Source organism: Alligator mississippiensis, chromosome 4, assembly GCF_030867095.1.
Source record: "Alligator mississippiensis isolate rAllMis1 chromosome 4, rAllMis1, whole genome shotgun sequence".
In the NCBI taxonomy this organism is placed as follows: Eukaryota; Metazoa; Chordata; order Crocodylia; family Alligatoridae; genus Alligator; species Alligator mississippiensis.
In genome coordinates, this window is record NC_081827.1 from 19454171 (window position 1) to 19469189 (window position 15019).

Below are 15019 nucleotides of genomic sequence, written 5' to 3' on the forward strand. Positions count from 1 at the left end.
GTTTTTGTCTAATTTGGGTAATTTTTTTTCAACAAATGGTAAACTTGCTTAAAAAAGCAGAATTCATGGTTAGGGGGAAATCAAAACTATTTTCAAATTTGGATTGAATACAGTAAATAGTATCAGACAAAAGAAAATGGGGGTAAAATTTAGAAACCATCAAGAGTTTCATCTTAACATTTTAAAGAATGAAATTAACCTCTTTAGTGATGCAGAATGATTCTTTTTTGACTTTTTTTAATTAAACTTTTTTGTTTCAAACTGTTGTGTCCCCTTTGTAACTTTCATCTAAATTAAAAGTTAAAAAAAAAAAAAAATTTGGAAGGTGGGGCAGAGGAGAATCATTTTGGGTCAAAACAATATTTTGTATTGACCTCAAAACATTTTTTTGTTAATGTTGCTTTCACCAAAAATCCAGCTTGTCCATTTCACTCGAACCCAAACCATAGTTTTAATAAAGATTGTGGGACACAAACTCAAGCTGGATGTCAATAAACTGATTAGATTTTAACATTTTAAAGGAAGACAAAACAATGAATGACAGCCTTAACCTTCAGTATTTATTGAACAAAATCAGAATCGTTCAATTGACTTTGATTGTCTTTGGATTAAGCCCAAAGAAAGCAACCATTGGTCTAGTAAAGCATTTCTTTGGCACCTAAGACTCCCGCTGACTTCAGCTACCACACTGAACTATAAGACAAACTGCACATTAATTCATTATAAAGTGGGGATTCCCAGACTGAGGGTGGTATAATGCTTCCTGGCAGGTTGCAGAGAGCTCACTTATTACCAGAGAGGGAGGATGGTTCACTGGGTAGGCTGAACTTGGGGACACTTAAATTTCCCATTCCACTGCAGATGTCCTGAGTAGCCTTCGGTGAGCCACTTAGCCCCTGATCCATAAAGGGACTTGAGTCCATTACACTGAGTGTAATGGGAGGAATAGGACCCCTGCTAAATGGGCAGAAACAATTGGTGACGGACAGGGGGGGACAAGGCTGAACTCCTCAACGAGTTCTTTTGCCTCAGTGTTCCTAAGTGAGGGGCACGACAAGTCTCTCACTGGGGTTGTAGAGAGGCAGCAGCAAGGCGCCAGACTTCCATGCGTAGACCCTGAGATGGTGCAGAGTCACTTGGAAGAACTGGATGCCTTTAAGTCGGCAGGCCCGGATGAGCTCCATCCGAGGGTGCTGAAGGCACTGGCCGACATCATTGCAGAGCCACTGGCGGGAATATTTGAACGCTCGTGGTGCACGGGCCAAGTCCCGGAGGACTGGAAAAGGGCCAACGTGGTCCCCATTTTCAAGAAGGGGAGGAAGGAGGACCCGGGCAACTATAGGCCAGTCAGTCTCACCTCCATCCTTGGCAAAGTCTTTGAAAAATTATCAAGGCTCACATATGCGAGAGCCCAGCAGGACAAATTATGCTGAGGGGAAACCAGCACGGGTTCATGGCAGGCAGATCATGCCTGACCAATCTAGTTTTTTTTAATGACCAGGTTATGAAATGCCTGGACACAGGAGGAGGGGTGGATGTCGTATACTTAGACTTCAGGAAGGCCTTCGATACAGTATCCCACCCCATACTGGTGAACAAGTTAAGAGGCTGTGACTTGAATGACTACACAGTCCGGTGGGTGGCGAATTGGCTGGAGGGTCGCACCCAGAGAGTCGTGGTGGATGGGTTGGTTTCGACCTGGAAGGGTGTGGGCAGTGGGGTCCCGCAGGGCTCGGTCCTTGGACCAATACTCTTTAATGTCTTCATCAGCGACTTGGACGAGGGAGTCAAATGTACTCTGTCCAAGTTTGCTATGGGGAGAAGTGGACATGCTGGAGGGCAGGGAACAGCTGCAAGCAGATCTGGACAGGTTAGACAAGTGGGCAGAAAACAACAGAATGCAGTTCAACAAGGAGAAATGCAAAGTGCTGCACCTAGGGAGGAAAAATGTCCAGCACACCTACAGCCTAGGGAATGACCTGCTGGGTGGCATGGAAGTGGAAAGGGATCTTGGAATCCTAGTGGACTCTAAGATGAACATGAGTCGGCAGTGTGACGAAGCCATCAGAAAAGCCAATGGCACTTTATCGTGCATCAGCAGATGCATGACGAATAGGTCCAAGGAGGTGATACTTCCCCTCTATCGGGCGCTGGTCAGACCACAGTTGGAGTACTGCGTACAATTCTGGGTGCCACAGTTCAAGAGCGATGCGGATAACCTAGAGAGGGTCCAGAGAAGGGCCACTCATATGGTTAAGGGCCTGCAGACCAAGCCCTACGAGGAGAGACTAGAGAACCTAGACCTTTTCAGCCTCCGCAAGAGAAGGTTGAGAGGCGACCTTGTGGCTGCCTATAAGTTCATCATGGGGGCACAGAAGGGAATTGGTGAGTATTTATTCACCAAGGCACCCCCGGGGGTTACAAGAAATAATGGACACAAGCTAGCAGAGAGCAGATGTAGACTGGACATTAGGAAGAACTTCTTCACAGTTCGAGTGGCCAAGGTCTAGAACAGGCTCCCAAGGGAGGTGGTACTCTCCCCTACCCTGGGGGTCTTCAAGAGGAGGTTAGATAACCATCTAGCTGGGGTCATCTAGACCCAGCACTCTTTCCTGCCTATGCAGGGGGTCGGACTCGATGATCTATTGAGGTCCCTTCCGACCCTAACATCTATGAATCTATGAAAGTCCTTGGGTGTCTTTGAATGCAATTTATACAAGCCAGCTTGCTGAGTGAGGGGCCACCTGCTTCAGCTGAAATACAGGTCTCATCCTGCTCAGGTGAGTAGGCTGTGTTCACTCATGCTCACTCTCACTCGCCCAATAAATCTATTACTCTTTCATGCACAAGGGCACGATTTCAACAGGAAGTATAGAAAGTGTCTCCCAGTGGCCTATAACCTAACAGTTAGATAGTCTCCTGAAAAGTGGTAAAGTGGATGGTAAATCCTCAAAGGAGGGGACCGAACCCTTCACTGGGCTACAGCATAACAGGGAAGAGGGGTGGCACAACAGGGAGTAGCAACATTGCTTTATTTTGGTGAATCTGTTAAAGTAGAAGCATCAGTCAGCTTCTGATTAAGTGAGCCTACAAAAGCTTGTGCTCATATGTGTGCGTATGAGCACAAGCTTTGTGCTCATATGCTCACACACACACACACACACACACACACACACACGCAGTGAGGCACCTCCAGACTTGAGGAATCTGCAGGACTAGCAGGTGGCTCAGTGGAGGTTTTAAGGACTGCAGTTTTAGCTTTAGGAGCCTAAATCATGTGAAAAATCCCTCTTTCCATGCCCAACTCCTTTTGGTGATTTAGGTCTTTCTGTGCTTCTGTGTCCCTCAAAATGGAGATGACAGGCCTTCCCCATGGCAATGCCAGGTAGTGCAGATGAATATAAGGCCCTCAAACACTGAAGGATTTGATGAGCTGTGTATATATCTAAGCTAGGTGTTGCTGGCTCTGCCTCCTTCCACTTGGAAGTGAAATGGAGAAAAAAAATGAATACGATCATGAAACCTGTTGTTTTTTCACTTGCATGTCCCCCATCTTATTTCCTGTCTGCTTTCTACATAAGACAAACAAGCAGTTGTAACAGCCACGTATCCAGGTTGTGGCCATATTGGTCTACAGCCAAAAGGAATCAAAATTCACGGTAGATGTGACATCTTTTATTAGACCAATTAGATTTTGGCAAAATTAAAGAATTGTTTTTTGCCCAAATCTAATAAAAAATATCACCTCTACCATAACTTCTGTTGTCATAGCCATGTCCTTTGTGGTGAGGGACAGGGTTGGGATGAGGATGAAGAAGGTTTTCTCAGCTTGCAAGGGGAAAAGGCAAGTCATCATATTTTCAGGGAACATTGGCGATGCGTAGAGGGTGTACATGGGTGCACGGGCACCCTGAGCTTGGTGGTGCACCCCCTGCAAAAAATGCTGCTGACACTGTCACCCTCCCCACCTGCTACTGACACCACCGTGGCCGTCTGCAGGAGCTCGCTGCTCGCCATCACCATGGCTCTGCTGCCGACATTGCTATCGCTGCCTGCAGGTAGTTGCCATACCTCCCCATGCCCCCCCAGCCTCAGGGGGCATGTGGTACTCATGCCTAGGAGGACAAGGGACAGGGATGGGAGGAGGACAAAGAACGTTTCCTCAGCTTGCCAGGGGAAAAGGCAAGGCATCAGATTGCCAGGGAGCACGAGGGACAGACAGAGCTGGCCCACAATTTTTTGGGGCCCCCTGCAAAATATAGTTTTGGGGCCCCCTGACATGAAGAAGCCAGTGTTGGCAGTGGGGGGGGGAAGGGGAGGGAGGGAGAGCGGCTGGACCTGGGACCCTTGGGTGCGGCGCCTCTTGCAGCTGCAGGTTTTGCAGGATAGGACGGGCTGCCCCTGGGGACAGGGTTGGGAGAAGGACGAAGAAGGTTTTCTCAGCTTGCCTGGGGAAGAGGCAAGTCATCATATTGCCAGGGAGGACAAGGGCATGAATGACACATACCCGTGGTGACTGGGGGGAGCATGGCGGCAGCAGGAGCCTGGCAGCAGTAAGCGGGAGCTCCGGTAAATGCCACTGGCGCTGTCGGTGGCAGGGGTGGTGGTGGAGAGGGGGTGGCGAGTGGCATTGGTGGTGGCCAGTGGTGATTGCGGACCGTCCCCAGAAGCCACCAGCTGTGTTGGTGGCGGGGTGGTGACTGGTGACCGCCCAGTGGCGCCTTTGTAGGGGGTGCACATGCATCTGCATTCACCCCCTATGTGTTGCCCCTGGACAAGGGCCAGGGTTGGGAGGAGGATGAACGGTTCTCAGCTTGCCAGGGGAAGAGGCAAGCGGTCACACTGACAAGGGACAGAGTTGGGAGGAGGAGGATGAAGGCTTTCTCAGCTTGCCAGGGGAAGAGGCAGGTCCCCACATTGCCCAGGGGACGAGGGACAGGGTTGGGACGAGGAGGATGAAGGCTTTCTCAGCTTGCCAGGGGAATAGGCGAGTCCCCACATTGCCCAGGGGACGAGGGACAGGGTTGGGACGGGGAGGATGAAGGCTTTCTCAGCTTGCCAGGGGAAGAGGCGAGTCCCCACATTGCCCAGGGGACGAGGGACAGGGTTGGGACGAGGAGGATGAAGGTTTCTCAGCTTGCAGGGGGAATAGGCGAGTCCCCACATTGCCCAGGGGACGAGGGACAGGGTTGGGACGAGGAGGATGAAGGCTTTCTCAGCTTGCAGGGGGAATAGGCGAGTCCCCACATTGCCCAGGGGATGAGGGACAGGGTTGGGACGAGGAGGATGAAGGTTTCTCAGCTTGCCGGGGGAAGGGGCCAGTCATCCCCGCCTTAAAACCTAGCGGAGGCCGGGGTGCAACCTGCCGGGTCCCGGAGGGCAGCCGGTCAGGCTCCAGCCCGGGGGCGGCGGGCGGCAGGAGGAGCCGTGCCCGCCCTGCCTCCCCCCGCCACCTTGTAAGGAGCGAGGCGCGGGCTGGGGCCGCCTCCCTCCCTCCTCCCGCCGCCTCCTCGCCCTCCTCCTCCTCCTTCCCCGCTGCAATCAGGGGAATAAATCAGGGAAGAGGCGCACGCACACACACACTCACACACACACACACACATACACACACGGATCTGTTACAAAAGTGGCGCTGATGGCGGCGGAGCCGAGGCAGCCGGAGCCGGCGCTGCGGGAGTAGGGGCGAGCGGAGCGGAGCGGAGCGGAGCCGAGCCCGCGTCCCCCTCGCCGCGTCCCCGGTCGGGCGGTGCCGCTCCGGGCGCGGGCGGGGACCCCGCCGACAGCGCCGGCTCTGCCCCTCGCCGGCCCGGGAAGGGCAGCGAGCCTCGCGGGGGAAGATGGCTGCTGGCTGGCGGCTCCTCTTCAGCCTCCTCGCACTTTTGCAAGCCGCGGGCAGGACCCGCTCCTCCGAGGGACCCTTCCCGTCCGCCACAACGTGAGTTGCCGCCAGCGGCTCCCCCGGCCGCAAAGTTTCTCGCGCTGCCTCCCCCCCACCCCCCACCCCGTGCCCGGGCGCGCAGCCGTGGGAACAAAAAGGAAGAGAGCCCTTTCCCCTTCCCTTCCCCTTCCCTTTCCCCATCTCTTCCCCTTCCCTTCCCCTTCCCTTTCCCCATCTCTTCCCCTTCCCCTTCCCCTTGCAGCGCCCCGGGGGCTCGGGACCGTGCCCGGGCCGGCTGGCGGCGGGGTGTGCGCCCGCCCTGGCAAGGACCAGGGACCGTCTCCGCTTATCAGCGCTGCAAGGAAGGACGAAGCAAAGGGGGGACCCCCAGCACATTGTGCTCTCATCTCAGCTAAGGGTTGAAAGAGAGAAGAAAACCAGTCTGAGCTAATGACTTTATTATTATTATTATTATTATTATTATTATTATTATTCTTCCTCTCTCTTTGAAGCACTTAGTTGATGTGGGTTCAGCTGTAGTAGGTAACTTGTAAGTGGAGGACTCGCTCCACTGCATTTCACCCAAAGAAAACAAAGCTGAATGGTCAATGACTTCTGCATCGTGGGATGCTGGGCTGAAATTCCCTCGCTTCTCTGTGTGCAGAAGGATGAGTTTGTTTTGGGGGGTTTTTTGTTTTGTTTTTACCCAGTCGTTTCAAGTCCTGCCTCTTCTCACAACGGCGGGTGGGTGGGTTAGAAGTGAATTCAGTTCTGGGGATGGGCACGAAAAGGTAGGCGCGTGCAAAAAAAGAAAAAAGAGACAAGCATCACTTAATATCTTCTGAGCGGAATACGTGTCACCGTTTTATTAGCGCACAGATGAGCATCGTTTTTATGTTCTTGGAGGGAGAGAGTAGCACGCGACGGTGTGCTGTGCAAAAACAAAGAGTTCGCACAACCACACAAAACCCAATGCCGCTGTAGCAGTTGGTGAAATCCTTGCTACGTTCGCTTAGACTATAGGGCTGGGGTGTTTGTCTAACTCGGTGAATTAGTAAAACGTGTCATACAGCGAATCCTCATTTTTTAAATGCATCTAATGTGTAGAAATATGAAGAAAGATGGAAATCAAACTCAAGATGTTCTATAATTGGCTAGTATTATGATGGTTAAAATTTCACTATGATATAAAAGAGATATTGTTTTTAAAAATTGGATGCCCATTCACTGCATATTTATCACTTGCCTTCACAGTTACTTTTGTTGTTTTAAGTCACAAAAATTAATAGAATAAAGTGTTATTTTAACAATAAGGAATACATGATAAGACAATACCATTATTATTATTATTATTTTGGAAATAGCACCTATTTGTTCGACCTTGTCTGCTTGCTGTCTGTTACTTTCTTGTTTAAATCAAGTCAGTGAAATATTATAGAACTAATCTACAGTGTCTGCCTAGCCTTCATAACAAGGTAATTCCCTTAAATGAGATCAGAGGAAATAAGTTTGAGTTCATTTAGGAGACAGCACAAGAAGCTAATTGGAAGACTTGCTTTGTAAAAAGTACTGATGTAACAGGTGCATCCGAAAACAATGTTAGGTTACTGCTTTTAACAACTGATTGCTGAATGATGCTTTGCTCACCAGTGCACACTATAAATGGAGAAAAACAAAGCAAAAAAGATACGAATAAGAATACATCATTTTAGGTTTTAAAACAATAAATAGAGAGCTGGAAGGAAGAAAAGAAAAGAAAGACAGTAAAAGAAAAGAAAAAGACTAGCCAAAGGCAGTTTGGCGCCTGATGTCTGACATTTCCCCAATGTTTCTGACACACAGTTCTCCCTGTTAGGTGTCTGTGAAAAGTTGGTCCGTGATGATGATATCGATGTGGTGTTCAGAGAGAAGAATTCTGCGTGTCCAAGGCTATATACTTTTAGATTTCATAAACAGCTCATCATTGGCCAGTTACTTTTTCCTATTCCACTCTTCTGTACATTTGGCATCAGAAAATATTTTAGGACATGTATCTTGACCAGGGGGGTTCTTGTATACTGTAGTAATCAGTCCAATGCAATTATAACATGTTTTCCTGAAGAAAAATCCTAAAGGTTTTGCCAGTGTTAATTTGAAAGATCCTCAGCCATTTGATCAATGTCACTGCTTTGACAATGTAAAAGGCTTTGATATATTATGAAGAAAAGTATGGGAACTCAGCATAATAGAACAGATCCATGCTGAATGAAATGCAAACCTGAATGATTCATTTAAAAACCCCAAAAGCTGATACAGTCATGTAGGCTGTTTGTAGTATTTTGTTTGCATGCTTTAGTACTATTTGGGGGGATTTTCTGTGTATGGTTATTCAAGAATATAAGTAGATATGCTTTTCTCTTTGGTTATAATTGCTGGTCACCGTATATTATATGTCTGTCTAAAATTTATCCTTTTTATTTTACCGTATGTTAAAGAACTATTACATTATAGTGCCACACGCAATACAGCGGTCTTGCTTTATCTCAGCTCCCAATATTTCAATTATATATGCAACGCAGCAGACATTTGGACTTGTATGAGACTATTGCTGTATATGATAGTCCTGCTACTTATAACTGAACTACTGGTAACAGCACACAGTGCATTTCTTTCTCACAGATGTCTACTTAATATCTAGATCTATCCAGATTAAAATATTTCAATGTTACTTAGGTGTGTTTTTGAAGCTTTACTGGTAAGGATAGCATGGCACACTCTTGGAGTTATATGAATAATGTAATAATTAAAACAAATGAAGAGCTATTTTAATTTCATTTTCTAAATAAGTAAGTATATTTGTGACCGCAGTTAGAAAGTGGAATATTAAAATGTTGTTTATATTTTTCACAACCAAAAATTGATTGATGTACTACTTTGAGTTGAAATCCTGGATATTTTCATAAAATAACTAAAATATAAAAATATGATGTTGATTTTTGACAAATTGAGAACTGGTTGCATTGAACTTCAGTATCTCTCCTTTTGGGAACAAGTTCTGCTGGACAGAACTTGAAGTTTGGTTCTATCAAAAAAAATGTTTTTAATCTTTTAGTTTTGGGTTTTTTTTCCCCTCTCTCTCCCTACCTTCCCTTTTGTTTAAGATGGCCCTCATGCTGCGCTAGACTTTAAAATATGAACTATGTACTTATGATCTACAAGACACAGATTTGGGGTCTTTAAGTTAGTCATCATGCCTTTTATTATTGTTCAGAATGTATAAACTACATAAGGATAACAAGTAAATTATGCACATATCTATAGGCAAGCAAATTTTCAGAAAGATTAATATGAATCATTCTTATTCTTTTTTATGTCATCAGGACTATTCATTGAAGTAAGGATGAGTCATATGAAATAGGTTTGCAAGATTGAGGCATTTATCTTTTGATTTCTTCACATGAACATAAGTTCAGATCCATCATTGATAACTGTGCAGGGCTAGACTTGATACTCAGCATCATTTTCTGTATTAAAACGATTAGTAGCAGAAAGGGCAGGTGGAAGATTGTAAACCTGTATACTTTAAATGTGTTTATAAACTTTCATACTTACGCATTTTGACACATCCAGTAAAATGTTATTTGATGTCTTTATTACTAAATCTATGATAGCACAATTTCACATTTAGCTTTGAATATTAGAATGGATGGGTTCCTTAGTGGACTATAAAATATGAGTCGTCTCATTTAAAAATAACATTGTTCCTATATAGGAATACTCATTACTGGAAAAAATGCCCACTGAAAAGAGAGCCTCATGTAAATGGATTAAATACAAAGTCCAAGATGTAATGCAGTTAGAATCAGAGAAGTGTAATATCACCTCGTCGTGTTCTCTTAGCAGCATGTGTGTGGGTGCCAAACATTACACAAGATGTATAAAACCACAGGTGTTTAGGACATCATCTTGTATGTATACTTTTCTAGTAGAAACAGAAAAGACAACTAGAAAACAGTTTGTTGATCACTTTTGTCTTCTCGTGAATGTGTACATGTCTGTACGTGTGATGGTAGTAAACAAAAGTTCTTTGGATGCCTAGGTATTTTTTCCTGTCACACATTTTTAACAATACAAGTAGTGAATGGGAAATTATTCATATTTTTATTCCCCCCCTATCTTTTCATAATGGTGTTTTGTTTTCTTTTAGTTCTTGGATATCTCTTCTGAGATTTTATGAGGTGTGCAAATATAAACGGAAAACTTCTACTCAAGCATTGATCGCGAGACATTTTTTTTTCATGGAAATAGATCAGTGTTGTAAGGGTCCTTGCCATCTTTCATCTTATAGTGATGCTATTTTCAGAATAGCCTTGTCCATACCATACAAAATGATTTTATCCAAGAATCCAGCTGCTAGAAAGAGATGGAGCTTGGCAACCTTCATTGTTAAACAGAACCCTATTGGATATATCTTTTAAAATATTAATCTACCTGGATGTTTTAATTTAGTGGGAAAATAGTAGCAACATATTTTATTCTTTTGAAAACAATTAAGAATAATTTGGGTTACACAAATCTATCTAATTCCTTAATTCTGTCTCCTTTACCCATGTGCATAGGCATACCAAAATAAGTAGCCCTATTTAACCAGTGGACTACTCTAGGCTTTAAGGGTTGCAGTACTGGATAATTTAGTAGCTCAAGAAAAAATAATTAGCTCATTCCTGTTCCCAGGCACTTTAATTGAAACAGGATCAGGCTCAAAATGCCTTTGTATTTTTTTACAGCTGAAGAAGAATGTCTTATCCTACTACATCTAAAACTGTTGTTTGCTGAGACAGTTTATAAAGGAAATAATGCCAGATACCAAAATCGGACCCCAAATAACATTAATTTCTACCTCCTGGTTAGAAAACCCCTATCTATAATATCAGGCTAAAATTGTTACACCACAACTATGAATTGCTACACCCAAATGTTATACTTTATTTATGTCTCTAGTAAATACTGAATCAGGCTTATTTACAGAAATGCTGCACATCATCATCTGGATTTTTGTGACTGGTGACACTGGCACTCTAAAAAAATTCAATTCAAATTCAAAAATTGAAAAGTCAGTAAAGGGGAAAAAAAGGCAATTTCCTTTTTTTCCCTGTTGACCATCCCCTTTCCTTAGTGCTCAGATTGTTCTCAGTCCTTTCCAGTATGAGCATTTCATTCTGTCTGCATCTCTTGCAAGATGAGTATCAATGAATATTTAAATGGTCTGAGTCTGAGAATACTGTCCTGATTTTTTTTTCTTGTTGTGTCTATGAAAGGCCTAATTTTGTGCCACTTCTCATGCATATAGTTCTCACTACCATGAGTCAGATCTTTTCAGTAATTTGTAAGATTGGGCTCAGGCTTGAATTCTGCAATAAATACTGTTGTTAAAAGTATGGAATTGATCATCATCATCATAAAAGGTGGGATTCCCATCTTGGTCTTGGTTTATGCTAATATAAACAAATTGAGGTTTTGGTCAAGCATTTTATTTTGGATGCATGTCTTAGATCCAACAGATGCTTGCTTTTTCATGTGGTGCACAGTGTCAGGATTTAGGATATATAAGACATTAAAATAGTTTTAATATTTAATATAGCAGAGTCCTGCCCTCGGTTAAATCTCAGTGATGTTAATATGGTTGTTTGTGTGGAACTGAGGACAAATTCTACCCCTGGAAGTCTAATGTTCTAGTGCAGGGGCTGGCAACCTGTGGCCTCTGGGCTGCATTCAGTCTGCAAAGAGGTCCAGTCCAGCCTGTGAAGATGTGACCTGGCATGTGGGATTGGGAACACAGAGCTTCTCCATGCCACTTGTTCCCTTTGTAATGCTCCTCTCTGCTGTGCAGCCTGCTGCTCTATTGCGTGTCTGTGCTTACTGTTGCTGCAGAGGGGATGGGGATCGATGGCAAGGGTAAGCAAAGGCAGCTGGCTGTTCTGGGGGGCAAAGACTTGTGGTCTGTGCTGGGGGACCAGGTTGGAAAGGCAGCCTGTGCTGTCAAGGTTGCCAACCCCTTGTTTTAGTTCAGTTAAGTTGAGCCTGCTAACTATGCAATAGCATGGTTGTTTTTGGGTGGCATTTTCAAAGTGCCTGGATAATTAAGAAATGATCCCAGCTCCCATCAACAAAGTACACCTAGGAACCTGACTGTATAAACTTTTTGGTCAGTCTGAAGACAGTGGCAGCTTGGCTGCCATTGGGACTGCCAATTTGGTCACGGGTTGTTTTCCTGGTGTGCAGTGCTGCATGGTAAAATTGAGAGCGGTGCAGATCGTGCCCCGACGTCTCACACAAAGGGTTTCTTCAAACATCTAAGCAATCAGCTTACTTCCCAAGTCCGAGGATCTCAGTTCTTTAGGTCCTCAAGAAATGAGGCTGGGTAGGGCTCATACAGGGAGTGGGTTATCTTTCGGTGGGTGGATGAGGGGCAGTGATGCATGGTACTCCTCTTGAGGATCCTCCTTGGTGGCTAAGGTCATAGAGGTGGGAGCTTTGTTCATGTTGCTGACTCGGTGGGTGGGGAGTCACCATTGTCCTCAGAAAAGATGTAAAGGCAGTATAGTTTCTCTGGGGGTACAGATCCTCTCTGTATAATGGCAAGGGCCAAGGTTTGTTCTAGTTGGAGGCCAAAACTTGCCTCCCTTGAATAAAAAGATCAGGGAGAAGTTCTATGAAAAACACTTGGTGGAATTTACTCCTGTCTCTTTAATCCTCCTACACATGTTCTTTCATTAGTGGGGGTTTGACTTAATATAAATGATCAAAGTTACAGTGCAATTTATTATTGAAAATAAGTGATTATTAACTACTATTTAAATATCCTAATTGCTTTAATTTATTTTTATAATTTGTAACAGCCTTGATGTTTCCTACTCCAAAGGCATTTGGATCATTTTTTTTTTCCTGGGCATTTGTTGTTAAATGTACATTCCCGTGCTGGAGTGCAGAGAACACACATTTTTATGAAGGAAAATAAGTCAACTGTGTCTTTGTTTACAAGCAACTGTCTTTCAGAGGAGTATACTGTAAATTAATTTTTATGTAAAACTGAAATGAATGTTTTTGTGCTCTAGTAGGATTTGCCTTATAGACATGTTTTCACTCTGATTGAAATAAATCAGTATTAATTGTCTTTTTAATAATGTTAGTAATAGAGGTATATATACAGGAGCCTCTCAGAGATCATTGGGATGATTTCTGTGGGCCAGACCTACTCGTCTGAGAAGCCACTTTCCAAATCAACCCTACTCTTGCCTAGTGTCAGATTCTAACACCCTTATCTTGACTTTGAGAAATATCTTTGATCTCAAAGGTTTTTTTTTTGCCTGAGTAAGTACTCAATACATAGGCAAGAATTTGTGGATTTAGGTTCATAGGGTTTTTTTTCCTTAAACAGGGAGGAAAAAAAAGGAGAGTCTAATCTTACTCTTACTGAATTCAATAGTTTTCTTTTGCATCAGTGGGTTGCAAAAGACTCCTGGCCCAAATGAGCTTATTTCTCTCTTGTTCCTCAGAAATGTACGTTTTACTATGCAGCACTGAGGAGCGATTAAAAATAGGAAACTGAGTTTTTGCTCCTTGTATAATTTTTGCTGTTTATTTACAAAGATTCTAACAAGTTTATGAAAAAGATTGACATTATATTGCATCAACAAATCAGCAAGCTTTTGCAGTTAATTACAGTAATTCAAAATCAGGCTGTTTTTGTATGAGGCAGTGCCTGCACTACTCCATGTATAATATGTCTATCTATTATAACACTTGTTTGTTGGATTTTTCATTCTCTATTTTAATTACCCATCCCCCTGCTCCTCTTTTGTTCCAGCATTCAAGAGGAAAGCAATGAAGGTTGGGTTTGCTAGGTGACAGATTTTTCTGCATAACTATTTGAACTTTGATTTGAAATTGCACCTGTCTTATGGAGGCTATAATACATAAAAAGAAGAGGGGCTTTTCAAAAAATCATATATCATGGGGTATATTGGTTTATGGTAACCATTTGCATAAATTCTCAAGCTTTTGCCACATGACAAACGTAGGCCCAACATCTGTGGCCCTCAGATTAACATTCAGGTGAAGATGGTGGGAATTTTGCCTGAATAAGGACTGCAGAATATACCTATCCCATTTCTTGACACACTATGGACCTAATTTCTAAGGTAAATAGCAACATAGGGCTACAAATCATCCCTTGCTATTATGGCAACCAAACAGTATATGAGACTATTATATTTGGAGGGGAAGCTATGGCAATTTGTTTTTTTTTAGGATACTTCTAATGTCAGGGATCACAGTGATGTACTTAGTATGATGAATTTCAGTTGGAGTCTGGTTACACCAGGATTGAGACAATTAGTCCCAAAAGGTTAAAACATTTCCTAGTCCCAGATCTTTTCTAACTTCCTAACTTTCTACCATGGCATTTTTGTTGTTGTTATAATTTGCTAATCACAGGCCAAATCTTGTTTGCCTTACATAAACAATGATGTAGCTCAGTTGAAACTATGCAAGCCAGACACATGAATAAAGACTGGGCCTCATCTCAAAACATGGTATTTACCTTCACCTTTACCTCCAGTATCTTGGTGGATTTTCTCTTCAACTGTAGGAATTTCATAAACATACCATTGAATGTGAAAATCTGTCCCTTATTGGGAGAAAACTAATAGATAATATGCCACATCTGTCCACCTTAAAATGTGAAATTAAATCCATTCCTTTGGAGAAAACTGAAGACAGGCATGGACTAAGGAATATAACCTCCAGGCATATTTATATAAGCATACTTTCTTGTAAACAGGAAGAGAAGCACTTGTATAGTTGTTGTATAGCACTGTATATTGTATACCTTTGTATGAAAGGAAGGAACAAGAATAAAATAAATAAGTTCTGGAGCCAGGTTGTTCCTTTAGGCATATCCCTGAGCAAGGATTACCTACTTAACCATAAACTGCAACATTGTGGAAGGAATCACAGATTATGTACACACTTCTAAGGCAAACTGCCCTCCAGCTTGCTCTGCTTGCTTCATAGAAAGGCAGTTTGGTCCTGCTTTATTTCTGCAGCAAAACCTGGTTTCCCCTATACTGGCTCCGTCTAGGCTCTGTGTGTGCAGAACAT

At 43.7% G+C, this 15019-nt stretch overlaps 1 protein-coding gene across 5 annotated transcripts in view; it reads left to right on the forward strand.

Annotated features, from left to right (window-relative positions):
- Positions 1-5507: 5507 nt before the first annotated feature.
- The window catches only part of CACNA2D1 (calcium voltage-gated channel auxiliary subunit alpha2delta 1), a 669683-nt gene continuing 660171 nt past the window's right edge, over positions 5508-15019 (forward strand). For 3 of the 5 annotated variants that reach the window (XM_059725817.1, XM_059725819.1, XM_059725820.1), the window contains exon 1: positions 5508-5935. In XM_059725817.1, coding sequence (XP_059581800.1) covers positions 5838-5935 — 98 coding nt within the window. In that variant the 5' untranslated portion in view covers positions 5508-5837. The remainder of the gene's footprint in view (positions 5936-15019) is intronic. The other 2 variants (XM_059725818.1, XM_019487529.2) reach the window with 2 other exon arrangements.